Below are 18,239 nucleotides of genomic sequence, written 5' to 3'. Positions count from 1 at the left end.
GACTTAATGGGCATTAATTTGAAAAACTCCAGGAGATAGTGAAGAACAGGGAAGACTGGCATGCTGCAGTCCATGGGATCGCAAAGAGTTGGACACAACAACAACACTTCATAAACACAGCCCCAGGAAGAAATCAGAGCATATTGTGCAGCAGGAGGGAATTCGCTTGCAGTTACAATTTTGCCATAGAAGACATCCTCAAAGCGGACAATCCAGATACAGACCAGGGAGAGATGACTGTATTTCAAACCAACTTGGCATCTTCCTCTGTGTGTCTGGCAATCCTTGGTCACCTCTTCCCTAAGACTGGCACCAGGCAAGAACGGATGAGCTGTATCATTTAAATAGTAATAGTCTCCTACACTAGCATAATAACAACCAGCTTCCTGAACATGTATTGAGTGCCAGGCTCTGCTTTCCATGTTTTACAGGGACTAACAACTCTCCTAACCCAAGCAGCTTGCCTTGTGGGTATTTCTATCCCCATTTCACAAATAAGGAAACTGAGGCTCAGAGAGTTTAAGTAACAAACCCAAAGACATACAGCTAATAAAAGATGCAGCCAGGAATATGAACCCTGAGATTTAAGCATTCTGGACCCAAGACAACACCCTGAACTTCTTCCCAATAACAGCCACCTCCTTCACATGCACCACTTCATTTAACCCTCACACTGCCCTTGGGAAGTAGATGATCTTAACCTCATTTGATAGACAAACAAATGAGCAATCTTTGACCTTAAAATTCCTGTTGCAGAATTGATCTTAAGAAAACAGCAGTAGCCCATCAAATGATGAATGAATAAGAAACTTGTGGTGTATATATATATATATATATTTATTTTATATATATAATATATATATATCCAGCCATAAAAATGATGAAATTCTGCTATTTGGAACAATATGGATTAACCTAGAGAATATTATGTTTAATGAAATAAATCAGAAAAGACAAATACTCTATTATATCATTTATATGTGGAATCCGAAAAAATAATACAAACGAATGTATATGCAAAAAAGAAACAGACTCACAGATACAGAAAACAAATATAACCAGTTGCCAAAGTGAAAAGGAGCAAATAAGAGGTATGAGGTTAAGAGATACAAACTACAGTGAATGAAATAAATAAAAAATAAGGACATACTGTATAGAGCAGGAAAATATAAACATTACCTTGTAATAACTTTTAATGGAGTACAATCTGTAAAAATAGTGAGTCACTATGCTATATACCTAAAACTAATATAATTTAAATAAACTATACCTACATCTTTAAAAAATAGCAGTGAATATGACAAAGGTGTATATAGAAGAAGCTCAGAGCAGCAATATTTAAAATAATATGGAAATCACTTAAGTATTCAACAATAAATGATCGGTTAAATAAACTAGGGTATATCTATATGATGAAATACTATGTAATCTTTCAAAATGTTGTGGAACTATATTCATTGATATGGAAAAATTTTATAATCCAGTGTTATCCAACTTGTTAGATAACATAGACAGAAAGTAAACTCATATGCAGTCTGACCTCGTTTGGGAAAAGTACACACATATTCTACAAAATGTGTAAATACAAGCACTCATAGAAAATGTATTTACATATGTACAACCACTTGGACAACCAAAGTGATTATTGCTGAGAGATAACATTTCAGATGATGTTATTTTCTATGTGTGAGCTCATCTCTATTTTTCCAGATTTCCTAGAAAGAATGTATACAACGCACTTAACCACACAAAGGTTTTTATTTTTGTGGTGGTGGTGGTTGCTGAAGTGGCTGAGACCCAGCCACATCCAGGACTCAAACTCGGAGCCTGGAGGCCCAAGTCCAATCCTCAGCCTCTGGTCCCCTTCAACACCCCTGCTCCTTGGTCCCATGTTCCCGGACCACACCGCACCGTTTGGCAGTCTCACCATGGCCAGCCTGGGGCAGAAACCAGGTGGCCCGAGTACCCACCTTTTTGAAGAGTCTGATGACATCCTCGCTGATCTGGGAGAGGCGGACAATGACATTGTTCATGAAGATGTCGTTGAGGGTGGCATGGTCTCTGCTCTCCCGCCTGGTCTGGTGCAGGACTAGATACCAACAGTTCACGGGCGAGAGGAGATACTGGTCTTTCCTATAGAAACCAAGACAGCTCATTGGAATTGCCATCCACAAATGTTCTACATTGTCACCCACCACAGCTCTTTTGACCTTGGTGGGGCCCTTTCAAATTCATTTTCCTATAACACATTTAACAGCGACAGAGACCATGAGGGCTGAAGCAGTCCTCCCAAGGTCACAGAGCAGTGCTGGGGCCACTTTGCATCAGTGTTTCCTTAGGAAATGAAATATTTCTGTCTTCTCTGTGCTTTACCCAAGACCCCCTGTTAGCCTCAGGAAAGTGTGTATATACCCTGGTGTCCAGGAAGAGTGAAGGACAAGTAGAAACCAGTGTCAGACCAATAACCCCATGTGGCCACACAGGGCAACAGGGCTGTGTTCTTGACCTATAACCCTTACTCCACTTTCCCAGGTGGGAAGGTGATGTTGAGGCAGAGGCTCATTCATCACCGTAGGGTGCCTGGCCCAAGGTCTGATCCCCCAGGCCTGCCTGGCTCCCCCTGGGGGCTGGCCAGGGTTCTCTCAGGAAACGCAGCCTCCTATCAGCACTTTTGAGGAGGGGAATTTGGCTGACTCCCAGAATAACCATACCATCCTCCCAAAGTCAAGTGGAATTTAGGGAGAGGGGAGCCCTGAGGGCCTCTGGGCAGCTGTGACTGCCCCCCCCCTTACTCCACCCGAACCCTGGGCTTGGGAAAGATAGGTGAGCAGAGGCCAGTTGACTTTTCTATCGCCAAATGGGCTAAAAATCTGTCCAGGAAACAGGAATCTGGGAGAAGGGAATTTGGTTTATTTTTTTGTTTGTTTGTTTCATTTATTTTTATTAGTTGGAGGCTAATTACTTTACAATATTATGGTGGTTTTTGCCATACATTGACATGAATCAGCCATGGATTTACATGTGTTCCCCATCCTGAACCCCCCTCCCACCTCCCTCCCCATCCCATCCCTCTGGGTCTTCCCAGTGCACCAGCCCTGAGCACTTGTCTCATGCATCCAACCTGGACTGGTGATCTGTTTCACACTTGATAATATACATGTTTCGATGCTGTTCTCTCAGATCATCCCACCCTTGCCTTCTCCCATAGAGTCCAAAACTCTGTTCTATACATCTGTGTCTTTTTTTCTGTCTTGCATATAGAGTTATCGTTACCATCTTTCTAAATTCCATATATATGCATTAGTATACTGTATTGGTCTTTATCTTTCTGGCTTACTTCGCTCTGTATAATGGGCTCCAGTTTCATCCATCTCATTAGAACTGATTCAAATGAATTCTTTTTAATGGCTGAGTAATATTCCATGGTATATATGTACCACAGCTCTCTTATCCATTCGTCTGCTGATGGGCATCTAGGTTGCTTCCATGTCCTGGCTATTATAGACAGTGCTGCGATGAACACTGGGGTGCACGTGTCTCTTTCAGATCTGGTTTCCTCGGTGTGTATGCCCATGAGTGGGATTGCTGGGTCATATGGCAGTTCTATTTTCAGTTTTTTAAGAAATCTCCACACTGTTTTCCATAGTGGCTGTACTAGTTTGCATTCCCACCAACAGTGTGAGAGGGCTCCCTTTTCTCCACACCCTCTCCAGCATTTATTGCTTGTAGACTTTTGGATAGCAGCCATCCTGACTGGCGTGTAATGGTACCTCATTGTGGTTTTGATTTGCATTTCTCTGATAATGAGTGATGTTGAGCATCTTTTTATGTGTTTGTTGGGGATTTGGTTTAGACAGAGAATGGATAGGTTAGAAACCTCTAAGAGAAAGAAAGGAGACATTATGCTCTAAGATAAACGAAGCGGCTTCTCCTTTGCTTTTAGCCTAGAGAAAAAGCCGGAACACTGAAATCCAACAGCCCAGCCTCCTATCCTCCCAATCTCTCTGCATTTGCTCTATGTCAGGTCTCAGGTCTCAGGTCTCAGGTCTCAGCTAAGGCAAAAGGATTACAGTGGAAGGTGCTGAACGTTATGATAGAGACGTGCAGAGCATCCATTCTGCGTGAGAAGTTGGAGAAGACGCGGAGTTCCGCCTACGTTCCCGTCACATCATCCCCTGTGCTTTCCTGCCAACTTCTCCCCACTGGGGACTTCCCGCACTCTGCGCATCTGGAGTGCATGAGCCCCACTTTTCTCCCTGTCTCTGGGTCTCAGCCTAAATGACACCCTTTGGAGAGCATGCCTCAGACCTCACTCTAGGGCAGGAATTCTCAGAGGTGGAGCCCAGCCCAGACGTATCAGCTCCACTTGGAAACTTGTTGTAAATGCAAATTATCGGGGCTACCCTATACCACTTAATAAGAAGTCTTGGCACTGAGCCCAGCATCTGTGTTTTGACCAGCCATCCAGGGGACTGTGAAGCGGACTCAGGTTTGAGGATTTCTGCCCTAAGAAGCTTCCACTCCCCACCCATTGCCCTACTTGGAGTCCTTTGAGAGCAGGAAGTGTTTCTCTCTTAGTTACGATAATCAGTGCCCAGCAACACGCCTGACACATAGCATATGCTGCGGAAGAAAAACCCAACAAGAAGGTGACATTTGTGCTGGGTCCTGAAGCATAGGTAGGAGCTTTCCAGAGAGGCAGAGAGAGATGGAATTGCAGGCAGAGGGACCTGTGGATATGAAACAGTAGCTCCGCAGAGCGAGGAGCAGAAGAGCAGAGCTAAATCCTGAGTGTGTTAGGGGAGGACATAAGGATGGGGAGACCAGTTAAAGGCTTGACTGTGGGGAGCTGAATGCTGGCCTAAAGAGCTGGGGTTTTATCATCTAGGCCATATGGTTCTCAACCCGGGTTGCACACTAAAATCGCCTGGGAAGCTTTTTAAAACACCAAGATCCAGGCCCCTTCCAAGAGCAATTAAGTCAGAATCTCTGGGGGATAGAGTCTTGGTATTGGTATTTTAAAAACATTCTCCAGAAGAGTCTAATGTGCACCCAGTGTTAAGGATGCCTGCTGTGGGCAGCGGGGAGTCATGGAAGTTACTTAAGCAGAGGTATGATCTAACCAATGTGTATCTTACAAAGATCACTGAGGGCAGACTGGAGGATGGTGGATGGATGGGTGGGTAGATGGATGGGTGGATGGGTGGGTAGACAGACGAGTGCTGGGGTGGATGGGTGTGGACAGAGGCATGGCGCTGGAAGCAGGAGGACCAATCAGGAGGTGACTCTAGTCCAGGAGAAGAGAGATGAGGGCCTGGGTGGTGGCCAGAGAAGGGCAGATTTAAGAGACTCCTCACCAGGAGAGATGAGAATCTTGAAGACTTCCTAGAAATAGAGAGGAGGTGGTGGCTCAGATGGTAAAGAATCTGCCTCCCAAGAAGGTAGGTCCAGGTTCAATCCCTGGGTTGGGAAGATTTCCTGGAGAAGGGAATGGCTACCCACTCCAGTATTCTTGGGCTTCCCTCATAGCTCAGTTGGTAGAGAATCTGCCTGCAATGCAGGAGACCCAGGTTCGATTCCTGCGTTGGGAAGATCCTCTGGAGAAAGAAATGGCAACCCACTCCAGTATTCTTGCCTGGGAAATCCCATGGACAGAGGAGCCTGGCAGGCCACAGCCCATGGGGTTGCAAGAGTTGGACATGACCTAGCGACCATTACCAAGAAGGGGGAAGTGAACGGTGATTCTGAGGTCTGGATCTCAGGCAACTGGGTGGATGCTGATGACATGAACCAAGATAAGAACTGCAAGGGGAGACGTGGATTTGGGAAGGAAATAGTTCACATCCTATTTCCACTGCTTCCTAGGTGGTGATGGGAATGGAAAGATTACAGGTGAGATGAGATAACTGAGTTGTTACCTACATTACTTTGGGGGCTGAACTCAGCCTGGGGATGCAATAATTGAACAGCATCAAGGAAACAAAAGTACAAAATTTACGGAAGTCACACCAGAAGGTGAGTTTCAGGGGGAAGGAAAAAGATCTTGAAAGGGCGCAGAAGTGCTGGGACAGCTTGGAGACCCTTAATTAGGTCACTTGGCCAGGAAGACTGGATAAGAGAGCAGAAAGGAGCTGCTTTCCTTGGTTGTGGGCAGGAGGCAACACAGCCTCACACAGGATTGCAGGGGTGGCAGAAGGAGCGGAGGCAAGGATAGAATCACCTGGAAGCAACCAGAGACTTGTCAAGCTAAGGTAAGAGGCTGCTGGGAAGATGAAGGCCATGGTTCTTTCAGGCTTTCATTCGCTCATTGTCTGTCTCTGTGTGGACGTACCAGACAGGCAGGCAAGGGGCTGGGCATGCACCAGTGACCGCAGCAAGCAAGACTCTGCTTGTACAAGCCTCCCACTCAGGTAAGGAAACAGAAAGTGATGATGCAGCTTCATAAATGTAGTGACAGGAAGGAGACAATGGGGCAGAGAAGGCCCCCTAGCCCAGATCTGGTGGAGGGGTGAGCATGGGTGGATCCCTAAGGAAGCACTTGCTAGACTGAGAACTCGAGGCTGGAATGGAGTTTGACAGGCAGAGTTTCTAGGTGGAGAAATGTAATGAACAAAGGCCTAGACAGAGCAGATTAGTGAGCTGAACCACAGTTAAGGGGGTTCGAGCATGGTGTCCTGGGGTGATGGGGGGAGAATGAAAAACGAGGCTGGAGAATCAGGCCGAGGCCACACAGGCCTTTAAGTCTCAGTAGAGTTTGATCTTCATCCTGATGTTGGCCAGGGGTCATTGAGTGGTTTAGAGCAAGGGGGTGAAAGGGTAGAATTTCACATTCAAACTCTCACTCTGGCTACTGTGTGAGGACGAACTCGAGGGGGCCGCAAGGGAAGCTGAGAGATTCCAGAAACATGTAGGTGGTAAACTGACTGCACCCTGAGACTGGCTGGTTGGAAGAGAAAAGAAGATGCTCAGAATGACTCCAAGTCTCCCAGGTTGGGCCCCTGAGAGCAGGGTTGGCATTTACTGAGATGAGGGCACTTATAGAAGCAGGGCAGGGAGGGAGGGTGATGGGTTCCTTCTAAAGGGCGTATGGAACACCCAGAGGATGGCATCTGGGCTAGAGAGACAAATGTGGATGCTGGCAACAACCCATTGGATGATATTTGAAACCACGGGGTGGCCTGGAACTCTTTACAAATGCTCGTGACCACATGGCAGAACAGGCCAATTCTCAGGAGGCTAAGGCTGGGCGGTGGGGCAGGGCCAGCCGCCTCCTGCCCTGGTGACCTGGGAGAAGCATAGGATGGGGAAGAGAGGCCAGCCCATCCTCTGCAGAGACACTGTCCCAGGCCTGCCCTCCAACCAGCAGGCCCACCCTCTGGGCCCACCCCACACAGGAGGCTGCTCTGGCTTACGCCGCCTCCTCCCAGCCCTGGCTCCCCTCCTACGGGGCAGCTCACCTGTAAGACTAAAAGACCGGAGTGAACAGGGCTGTCTGCAGCCAGGGTCCGGGAAGAGCTGACCACTCTGCGGACAGCTGCCATCTGTGACCCTGGCCACAATGGTAGCCGGCTCTCACCACGTCGGCAGGAAGAGGGAAGGGCCAAAGACTGGGGCCTAGCCAGTGAGACAGAAAGACACGGTAAAACAGAACTCACTGGACCCGGTCGGGGTGTGGGTGGGCCCGAGTCCACACTGCCTGTGTGAGTACACGTACGTCTTTTAACCTCTGTGGCCTGGCTACTCAGACCATATGTGTCAACCTTGGAGTTAAACACCAGAAAACGCCTCCACCACCATTCACTCATGGTCATTCAGCAGTTCATCCACTTGATCCATTCTGCTCGAATAGGTCACAGGGACCAGGCTCCAGGGGACATAATCTGGAGGATGAGAGCCACAGGTCCCGCCTCCACAGAGCTCACAGTCCGGCGGGGAGACAGGTAACCCTGAGACCGTTCAGCATGTGCGGATGAAGTCACAGTCACACAGCGGGTTAGAGAGGAGAGTGTGGGGCATGAGGGCCCACGACAAGGGGACCTGGCCTGATTTCGAGGGTCACTGAAGTGTCCCTAAGGGAGGGGACCTTTCGGCTGGGCTCTAAAGGAAGAGATGGGGGAGCCAAATGAAGGTGGGCTCAGGGGAGAGGCTTCCAGGCAGAGGGAACAGGACAGGCAGAGGCTCACCGAGGGGCAGGGAGCTCAGGGCGTTTAAGGAACTGAATAAAGGCCAGTGTGGCTGGAGCCCAGGAAGCAAGGTGGAGGAGGGGGAAGGAGCAGGGTCCCAAAAGTTCTGGCCGGTGCAGTGGCTACCAGCCCAGTGGCCATCTGCAGTGTACCTGGACTGCCGGAAGAAGCATGCAGGCCATGGATGGCAGAGCTGGACACTGACTTTCTCTTTTCAGGGAGTTCCTTGTCCCTTGTGAAAACAGGACCCCTTTGACCTGAGACCCAGCTCTCCACACTTGCAGCCATTTTGCCTGCTGCAGCCACACTTCTGGAAGATGCCAAAATTAATGTGGGCAGGCATTCTGTCCTTGACGGTACATCCTGAGGGCTTTTCTGCTTTCCCAATCCTGCATCCCTGTGTCTATGCCGCACGTGGAAGCTGCTGAGCTAAGGTAAAATTGAGAACTTTCACATATACGTGTATGTGTTTTCCTTTTTACAGCCAGAAAATAGCAATGACAATTTCTGGTGAGTCACAGCTTTCTTTCTCTCTTTGGCTAAGAGAGCTGGGTATGAGGCTCCAAGTGACTGCAGCTAGAGGAGCGAGGCCTTGCCAAGCTGGCGAGTTGGGAAAATGAAATCAGCAGTGAGCCAGCTTCTCCCACTTCCCGGCTGGGGGCTGGAAAATTCCGCTTAGCAAACAGAACCCACTTTCAGGCCTGCTGAGCCCCTCCTTTGCAGATGAATCTAAATCCACTGCCTTGGGATGGTGGACCCTCTAGGAGGAAGGGGAGCCCCTGAAGCTCATCCCATCCCCAAGATGCCGAGTCCCTGCCTCTGGCTTCCTGCTTCCTTCCAAGACATTCCTGGGTCTTGCACCAGGCTTGCTTGGGGGGCTGCCAGCAGTGCTCAGGAAAGCACTCTCGCAATCAGATCCAGGGCCCAAGAAGTACGCCTAACCTCTTGCTACGGAAGTTGCCCCTGAGCAGGACTTGGTATTCGTTGTCCTTGCTGGGAGCATGAACAATTAATTATGTAAATATCAATGGGGTGCCATCCTTTATGCCAGACAGTGGGAAGTAAAATGAGTCATGCTCCCTGACTGATGGAGCTTACTATCCAGTAGGGGCCTCAGATAACAATCAAATAAGCACATAACTGGATAGGAAAGGGCGTCGGTGACAAGAGCTATGAAGGAGAAATGCATGGCGTCTCCCCAGTCTATAACGGCAGAGGAGGGGGGTGTGCGCCTCAACCAGGGGAGGTGGAGGTGGTCCCTCCTGTCGCTGAGAACTCAGCTGAGATGTTTTCCTCATTGAGGCCTTCTCTGCCCCCCAGCGGCTCCCTGGTCTCTAGCACACCACCCTATTTTTATTGTTATTAAACCACTACCATTCCTGACATCCGCCCACTTCATTTACTTGTTGTTTCTGTCTTTGAGTCCTTTATAGCTTATGTCTGTATTTTTCTTTCTTTTTTTTTTTACAGCAATATCCTTGCTGTCTTCTGCCCTTCCTCAGATAAGGCTGATACAGCCAAACATGAAGTTTATGTCTACCTTGTTCACACTGTTTCTCCGGTGCCAGGAAGGTCTGGCAGATAGCTGAAAAGTGCCTAGAAGGATGAGCTGGGACCAGAAAAAATGGGTAGGGTGTATGGTGGTGGCCGAGGGATCAGGGAGAGAATCCCCAGAAGTTCCCTAGGGCAGAGCAGGTGGACGAGGGATGGAGGCCTGGCCAGGGGGGCAGACTGGACCAGGGCTTGAAGGGCAGGATGAGCGTCTGGGCGGTGTATTGCTGGACACCAGGGTGCTGGGACAGCACCACAGATGAGTCACTTCAACAGTAGAAGTGTACTGTCTCCCAGCTCTGGAGGCTGGACGTCTGGGATCGAAACGGTGGCAGGGGTGGTTCCTTCTGAGGGCTGTGGGGAAGCCCCCCTGTTCTGGGTTCTTCCCAGGTTCAGGGGGTGTGGGGGGCATCTTTTGTGTCCCTTGGCATTTGGCCTTCACCTTCACGTTCACACGATGTTTTCCCTGGATATGTGTCTATGTCCAAATTCCCCTCTCTTTATGTTATAGGGACACCAGTCATGTTGGATTAGGGCCCACTCTAATGCCCTCATCTTTACTTGATTACCTCTGATAGAAAGACCCTATCTTCAAACAAGGTCACACTCAGGTACTGGAGGGTTGTAAGACCTCAACTGTGAATTTTGGGAGGACTCCATTCAACCCATCATAGGCTGCTACCCCAGGTGGATCAGGAGTCTGAGGAGAGTTTGAGTGGTAACTTAGGTGTCTTCCCTGGGGTTCACGAGGGGAGCAAATGGACCTTTGACACGGAGGATAAAGTCTGACCTCCTCTGCTGGTATTTAAGGCCCAGCCAATCTGCTGCCAGTCCAGCTCTTTCCCTTAACCCTCTCTCTGAGGGGTTAAAGGGGTTAAAGGTTAAAGCTCAGTAAAGCTCTGAGCCAGAAATGGGTTTCCTGGTTTATTTATTTTTCACCCTCAAGGAATCTGAGGCCATTTTACTGGGAGTTGAGGAGCATGCTTCAGCTTGTGGCCCTACTTTGCTAACTGGCTGTGTGTTCTTGGGCTTGCAGCTCAAACTCTCTGAGGCTTTCCTTCCTCATCTATCGAAATGGGTGGGTGAGTGATGGAGTGGCCAGTGAGGGCCTTTCAGACCTCTGTGACAACAGCCAGTGTATGTTTCAAAACCAAATGTACACATGTGATCTCACAAAGGATTTTTCTCTCTAATCCCACAACTTATTTGAAAAGCCTAACAAGAAGCACAAAAATGAAAATGGTGAATGGCTCTTACCTCCCTATTTATGTACCTAGCCTCAAAGACAGGGAAGGGAGGCTGCTGAAGCCTGGGAAGAGGGGTAGCTCTTCCGGGGTCATGGACACTCCTGCCTTGCTTCTTTGCCTTCACTCACTTGGAATGCCTTCCCCTCCTTACTCCATGCAGCAAAAGTCTACTTCAAAGGCCTTTCCTCCAGGGGTCATCTGAGAGCCACTCAATGTTCTGTCTGAACTGCTCATGTCAAACGTCTTACATAATTACTTCTGGATGACATTTTATCTTCTTGCTTAACTCACTTGTCAGTTGTCCTCCACATGCGTGGGCTTGTATCATCACTCAGCCCCTTTGAGGGCAGGAACCATCTCTCGTATCTCGCTGTATCCCTCTAGAGCCATTCACTCATTCACTCACTCTTCTAATATCCTTTGAGTATCTGCCATGTGCTGGGAACTGTCCAATCCCAGGGCATTAAAAAGATGACTGGATAAGCCTTGAGAAGGCTCACAATCTAGCAGCCAAACTTAAGCCAAACCAAGAATTCTTATGGCCACTGTCAGAACTCCTTTAGTTGAAGTGACAGAAAAACGTACTCCAGGTTGACTTAAACAAAAACAGCAGTAATGGGAGGAAGAAAAATTTTAAGGATCAAAAATGGTAATAAAAAATTGTAAAGAGGCATAGCTGCATCCAGAGGCTGAAAGAATGTCAGCAGAACTGCTCTGTCTCTGGGCTCTGCCTTCGTCTCTCTGCGCTGGCTTCACTCGCAGGCAGACCCTCTCCAAACGCAAGTACCCTGACTGCTGCTGCTGCTAAGTCGCTTCAGTCGTGTCCGATTCTGTGCGACCCCGTAGACGGCAGCCCACCAGGCTCCCCCGTCCCTGGGATTCTCCAGGCAGGAACACTGGAGTGGGTCGCCATTTCCTTCTCCAGTGCATGAAAGTGAAAAGTGAAAGGGAAGTCACTCAGTCATGTCCAACTCTTAGCAACCCCATGGACTGCAGCCCACCAGGCTCCTCCATCCATGGGATTTTCCAGGCAAGAGTACTGGAGGGGGGTGCCATTGCCTTCTCCAACCCTGACTGCTAGTAATCCATAAAAGGAGAGCTTTCCCCCAGTTGTTCCACCAAAAGTCCTGGAATTTCATGTTGCTAGATTAAAGCACTGTGGCCAAGAGGATGCAATGCTGGTCACAGGCTCACCACTGTTGAAGGATGATTCCCCAGAGGAAAATTGAGGTCTTGTTTTCAAGAGAAGGGAGGGATGCTGATTAGGGGAGAGTACCAGACGCCTCCCTTGTTGTACTGTGTGAGAAAGGGGACCTCATAGGAGGTGCGGAGGGAGAGGCTTATTCTGCCTCAGGGTGGATGGGGAACCATGGAAACATATGCAGTGGGCTTGAAGGACATGTAAGAGTTTGCTGGGTGGAACATGCCAAGACAGGCACATCCTGCAGGTAGAGAGAAGGCTGAGTGTGAAGCTGTGAAGTCAGACAGAACATAAATGTTCCGGGGCTGAAGAGGTTCTGTCGGGCTTGGGCAGGGGTGACGTAGTGAAGAGGAGGCAGCTGTGGCAGGAAGGGAGGAGCCAGACCATGAAGGGCTTCGGAAGTCAAGGTCAAATGAAGGTTTTGAATGGACCAGTGGTATGGTCACTGGGCGGGAAGGCCAGGTGGAAGGCAGAGCAGCTGCCCAGGTGAAGGGGCAGAGTGTGACTGGGGCTTTGCCCAGGAGTCACCTGTCAGCAGACAACCAGTGTGAGGCTTCAGGGCTAGGGCGACCCCTTTACTCAGCTGCAGTCTGCTGACTTAGAAGCTGCCTTCAGCTGACGCCAGCCCTGAGACAGTCAGTCCAAAAGGGAAGAACTATATAAACTGAGTCACCTGGCCAAAGCGGGTTCCGCTTACCCATGCTGGGTGCTATGGCGTCAAAGGCTGGGGTCCAAATACCCAGTTCTGTCCCTCAATAACTGGGTGAACTTGGGAAGCTAGTTAAACCTTTTATTTTCCTTATCTGTAAAACAGGGTGTATAACACCTAACTAACTTCAGGTGCTTTAAGGATTAAATGAGGATATTCATGAGACACTCTCAGCATCAAACCCAGCATCTGATACTAATGATAATTATTATTGGCATCACTGTTATTACAACCAGCACATCACCAGGCCATTGGGAAAATTCACTGACTGATGTATGTGGATGTAGAGCCCACAGTAGGTTTGCTATAAATATTGGTTTTCCTCCTCCCATTACCACCTTCCTTCCCCAAGAAACCCTCATGAGTATTTCAAGGCCCGGGGCCAATGGCCTAGAGATGCCCCACCTGCCTCCTCCACCCTAGCGTAGAATTATTCACTTGCTCGCTGGCTCAGTCCTCACACCTCAAAGTGCGGGCACACTTACCCTGTGCCCAGCAGCACTGCTGAGCTCCCTTTGGACTTGCTGAGTGGATTCTTAGTACCAGGACAAAGTCCCTGCCTCACTAGGCAATGTCCAAGCAACCTCATCTTCTCCTTCCCTGTGAGACCTTTTGCTTTGGTTTACCCACCTGCAAAATGGGTGCATCACGTAGTGTGTGCGGCACTCGGCAGACAAAGGGTGCTGACCCACAGCTCCTCTGGTCAGTTCTTGCACTGATCAGTTTGGGATCCTAAGCGGGGCCCACTCTGGCTGGCCTTTGGGTCCTTTGCCTGTTCGATGGGGATGACAACACCGTCCCTGACTCCCCCAGCCCCACCAGGATTCTTGGGAGTATTTAAGCAGCCAAAGGCTGGGGAAGCCCTTTGCAAAGTGTAAAGTACTATATAATCTTGGAAGGTCATTATTATCCTCTTTGTTTAATGGAATGGAGTCAAAACTAAACTCCTGCATACTGCTGCTTGTTAATTATTAGTAACAATAGTTACTGCATACTACTTAATTACCACAATATTTATTTTACCTTTATTACAATATCTATTGCTCATTTTTAGAATAAAATTGAAATGATAGGAATGTATCTACGTCTATTAAGCATTCGTGCATGTGTACTAAGTCACTTCAGTCGTGTCAGACTCTTTGCGACCCCATGGACTGTAGCCCTCCAGGCTCCTCTGTCCATGGGATTCTCCAGGCAAGACTATAGGAATGGGTTGCCATGCCCTCCTCCAGGTATCCAAATATAAGTAAATCATGTCCTGGTTAATACTTTGGAAGTTGCTGATGGGTCTCTGAGGATTCCAGGACACTGGGTGTAGGATCTGGGAAGGGCCCAGAAGGAAAAACTAGAAGAAGGAAAAGGGGCTGAAACCACTACAAGGAACACTCAAGAGGCTGACCCTCCTGCCTTAAAATCCCTCCCAGCAACAAAGACAAAGGTGGAGGATGGAGAGAGCAGAGATGAAAGATGTTCACTTTCTTGGAGCCAGGGGCCCTCAGGGTGTCTCATGCTGGCTTCTGGATTTCTGCCACCTTGCACACACAGCATAGCTCCCTGCTCATTGCTTGTTTTTACTTAAATGGGTTTATTTACAAAGGGCTTTCCCTAGTCTTGGTTAAAATAAAAATTTCTAAAAAAACAGCATCACTTGCCCTAAATAGAAGGTAACTGAAAAAGTAAGTTCAAAACAGTATCATTCGATCCTAGGCAGATGCTGATGCCCAAGGTTTGCTGTCTATTAGTTAAAAGGGGGGTTAGACAGGTGTTAGCAACACCCTGGAAACAAACTATAACCACAAAGAGTAGAAGAGGATTGACTAGATCAGTCAGTATTTATGGCTCATGTGCTATGGACGATGCCTCCCTCATTTTGAGAAACACCAATCCATTTAACTAGCCTTCATGTTACAGAAATGTGTTCCCAAAACACCTGGCCTTTGTGCACACACCTTCATGGATTGGGAACTCACACCTCCCAAGGCAGCCCCTTTTCATGCTGGACAGTTCTGGCTACAGGAACATTCTCAAGGTTGAGTGAAAATCTGCTTTTCTGAAAATCTTATCCTTGGACCTCACGTCTCTCCTCTGCAGCTGCACAAGGTAAGTCTATTTCCTTCGGTTTCTGAAGGAAGTTTCCGGTAGTATCTTGGTCTTTTCAGTTATTCATCCAAAAACCTTTGATGGAGCTTCTATCTGTATGTCAGAGAGAGAGAGTGGGAGACTGCCTAGAAATGGTCCCTTGCCATCAAGCAGCTGGCAGTTTCAAGTGGGAGAACCAAACACATGAACTGGATCATTCCTTGATAATCTGACCCAAGCCTCAGGACAGCAACACACAGGTCACTGGGCGAGGCCAGGGGAGAAGCTGCTGACTATGAGGCTGTGCAGAGGAGGTGAGCCCTGAGCTGGCCCAGGGGTGACAAACATGAGCTGACCAGCAGAAGAAGAAGAGGCCCTGTGATACCCACACAAGGAGGATGTGGTCTGGACTGATGGGCGACTCTCAGGAAACATGAACCCAAACCAGAGAGGCGAGGGGCACACCCAGAGTCATGCAGCTAGCAGCATTTTTGCATTACGGAGCTAGTTAAACCAAGATTAGAATCTTAGCTCTGCCACTTACCCGCTCTGGCTGTGTCCCTCTGGACAAATGACTTAATTTCTCAAAACCTCAATATTTCCAACTAGAAAGACAGAGATAGTTCCTACCTCAAACGTCACAATGTCTACCATGAAGGTTAAATGAGATGATGCATGTAAAAACATCTAGTAGAGACCTCACATATGGTGATATGGATGTGGGGTGGTATCTGAAAGATTAAACAGCCTGCACAGCACAGACATGGAGCCCTCAGGAAGGACTCATCTGGCAAGCCACCCCAGGAGAATACCAGCTCTGGACAGCATTGCTGGAAAGCCATCACTGGTGTGACAGTAGCCATAGTAACAGCAGCAGCTAGGAGATGCGAGTCCCACCTGGAGGGACTCCTCCCCCATCATCCCCACCTCAGTCTGAGCAAACCTTTTCATTCTGAATCCTTTGCACATTGATAGCGTCAATTTACTCACTACAAAAGTGCTTCTGTCCCCAGGACTGAATTGGAAGGTTAAGTCTAAATTGTAGCATCTTTTTAGGGAAATGCTACATCTGTGGAAACAAAACATCCCATGATGTTTCATCCCCCCAAAGCAGCTTTTTCTTGGCAATCAAGTTGGTTCCTCACTGAATCCTCCTTCTCAGCTGCTCTGTGAAGCTGAGATGTTCCAAACCTACTTTGCAGAGAATATTAAACATCATTCACTGACTGGCCAAGTATCTTCCAGCTTTTTCCACACTCTGAATTTCCCCATCTTAAACATATTTGAATAGAATTCCCTGTTCCTTTTATCACAGCTGTCCAAATACTAGCAACCAACACTTAACTTTCAAAGAGAGCATTTTTATCAGGCATTTCCCCAGAAGGTCAGGGGTTTCCAAAACTGAGGGAGTCAGAAATAGAAGCGGGCTCTCTCACCTCCCACACTGTTTGCATGGAGCCCCAACATTCCAAAGGGGAATCCCGAGTTTGTCTCAACAGAGCTTTTCAAACTGGGTCCCAGAGAGTGCTAGTTTGGTTTAAAAAAGGTGGCGTAGTGGTAAAGAATCTGCCTGCCAACGCAGGAAACACAAAGAGACACAGGTTGCATCTCTGGGTTGGGAAGATGCCCTGGAGTAGGAAACAGCACTTAATTCCAGTATTCTTGCCTGGAAAATTCCATGGACAGAGAAGCCTGGTGACTATAGTTCATGGGGTCACAAAGAGTCAGACACGACTGACTGTGCACACACATGCACACAGTGGGGAGGGAGAATTCTGTGGTCAAACAGTCTTCAGGAAGAAGTCAACAGGCTTATTTACTATAGAATCTCTCAGAGTCTTCCGCGTGCTAAGGGCCATCAGGAATCTGTAAGGGGAGGTAAGGAGCAGGAGGTCTCTCACCTGTACTCATTTTTTCTCTCCTCACCTCCCCTCCCTCTGACCAGACATCTCAAACTGTGGGGGTTTCAGAAAACACTCCTCTGGAGGAAGAAGAAGTCGTAGTTCCAGGAACCCTCTAGTTTCCTAGAACTACCCGGGTTGTTTGGAGGATACCCACATATCCTCAGAGGAAGGATCTAAGCCCCCGTGTGCCACCTGCCATGCTCCTGCTCAGAAGGACTCCCAGCTCCAGGCCTCAAAATGCACAAGGCCAGTCTAGGTCAGGCCTGGCTGCAAAAGGGCACTGGATTATGGATTTTACCCTGGGGGAGCTGAGGGATGTGGAAGGCTGGCAAAGCTTGATGGTGAATTGTAAACAGTTTATCACCTAGAAAGTCATCATCTTGGGCAACTCTTCAATGTGAATGGCCATTGGAATCCCCCGGAAGACTTGTTAAAATACAGGCTGCTGGGCCCCACCCTCAGAGTTTCTCATTCAGCACATCTTGGGGGGCAGCTAAGGGCTTCACATTTCTGACAAGTCCCCAGGTGATGAGGATGCCAACGCTGCTGGTCAGGACCACACTTGGTAAACTAGAGTGCAGGGCCTGAATCCTTACTCAGAGAGCCCATTGTAAAGTCCACACTGTCCTCTCAGCAACTCCGTGCTGTGCCAGGTACCAGAGTGGGTGGCCCTTAACCCAAACAGCCTCCCCAAGCACCTAACGCAGCCAGAAGACAAATGTCCCCTTCCTTGACCCCCACCACCCTCAGCCCAGAGCCACTCTAATTACCATCTGACCTTCATTCATTCATACAATAAACATCCAGTGAGGGCCTGGTGCCAGGTGCTAGAGACCCCAGGTCAACAGCCACCCCTTCTGCCGTCTTGGACCTGGCAGCCCAACTGTCAAACGAGGGGCAGACAAGGAACAGATCATTACAACACAGGGTGGCAGCTGTTGCCACATCTCCTCCTGAAGTCCCTTCATCTCAGGTCAGGTATGGAGTCCTCTCAGTTCCGCCTCTGAGAGAGTTCCCAGCACCTGTCCACTTTCTGTCTGCTCTGTCACCCAGGCCACCACCATGCCTGCCTGGAGAGCGATACTCCTATCGGCCTACTGGTCTTCTCAGCGTCAGTCTTGCCCCCTCCAATCCAGGGTGACCTTTTAAAAATGGAAATCAGATCATGCTACTCCCTCCTGAGGATGCCTCAGTGACTATGGCTTCCCTCATCACAGCTCCAGCCCCACCGGCCTCTCTTCCCTTCACACTGTCCCCACGGCTGCTGCTTCTTATCCCTCAGCTTGCGTTTCTGCTTGAATGCCACTTCTTCCAGCAGCCTTCCCTGACTGCCGTTCTAGCTCAGTGTGGAGGATTCAAGGGGGC

General features: G+C 48.7%; 1 protein-coding gene across 6 annotated transcripts in view; it reads right to left on the bottom strand.

Annotated features, from left to right (window-relative positions):
• Positions 1–18,239, bottom strand: part of SRGAP3 (SLIT-ROBO Rho GTPase activating protein 3) — a 250,339-nt gene that overhangs the window by 106,237 nt on the left and 125,863 nt on the right. For all 6 annotated transcript variants that reach the window (XM_070455600.1, XM_070455601.1, XM_070455602.1 and 3 more), the window contains exon 3: positions 1,971–2,133. In XM_070455600.1, the coding sequence (XP_070311701.1) occupies positions 1,971–2,133 (163 nt within the window). The remainder of the gene's footprint in view (positions 1–1,970; positions 2,134–18,239) is intronic.

This window comes from Odocoileus virginianus, chromosome 26 (genome assembly GCF_023699985.2).
Source record: "Odocoileus virginianus isolate 20LAN1187 ecotype Illinois chromosome 26, Ovbor_1.2, whole genome shotgun sequence".
NCBI classification, from domain to species: Eukaryota; Metazoa; Chordata; class Mammalia; order Artiodactyla; family Cervidae; genus Odocoileus; species Odocoileus virginianus.
Note: the sequence above shows the minus strand (reverse complement) of the source record. Positions and strands in the feature narration are given on the sequence as shown.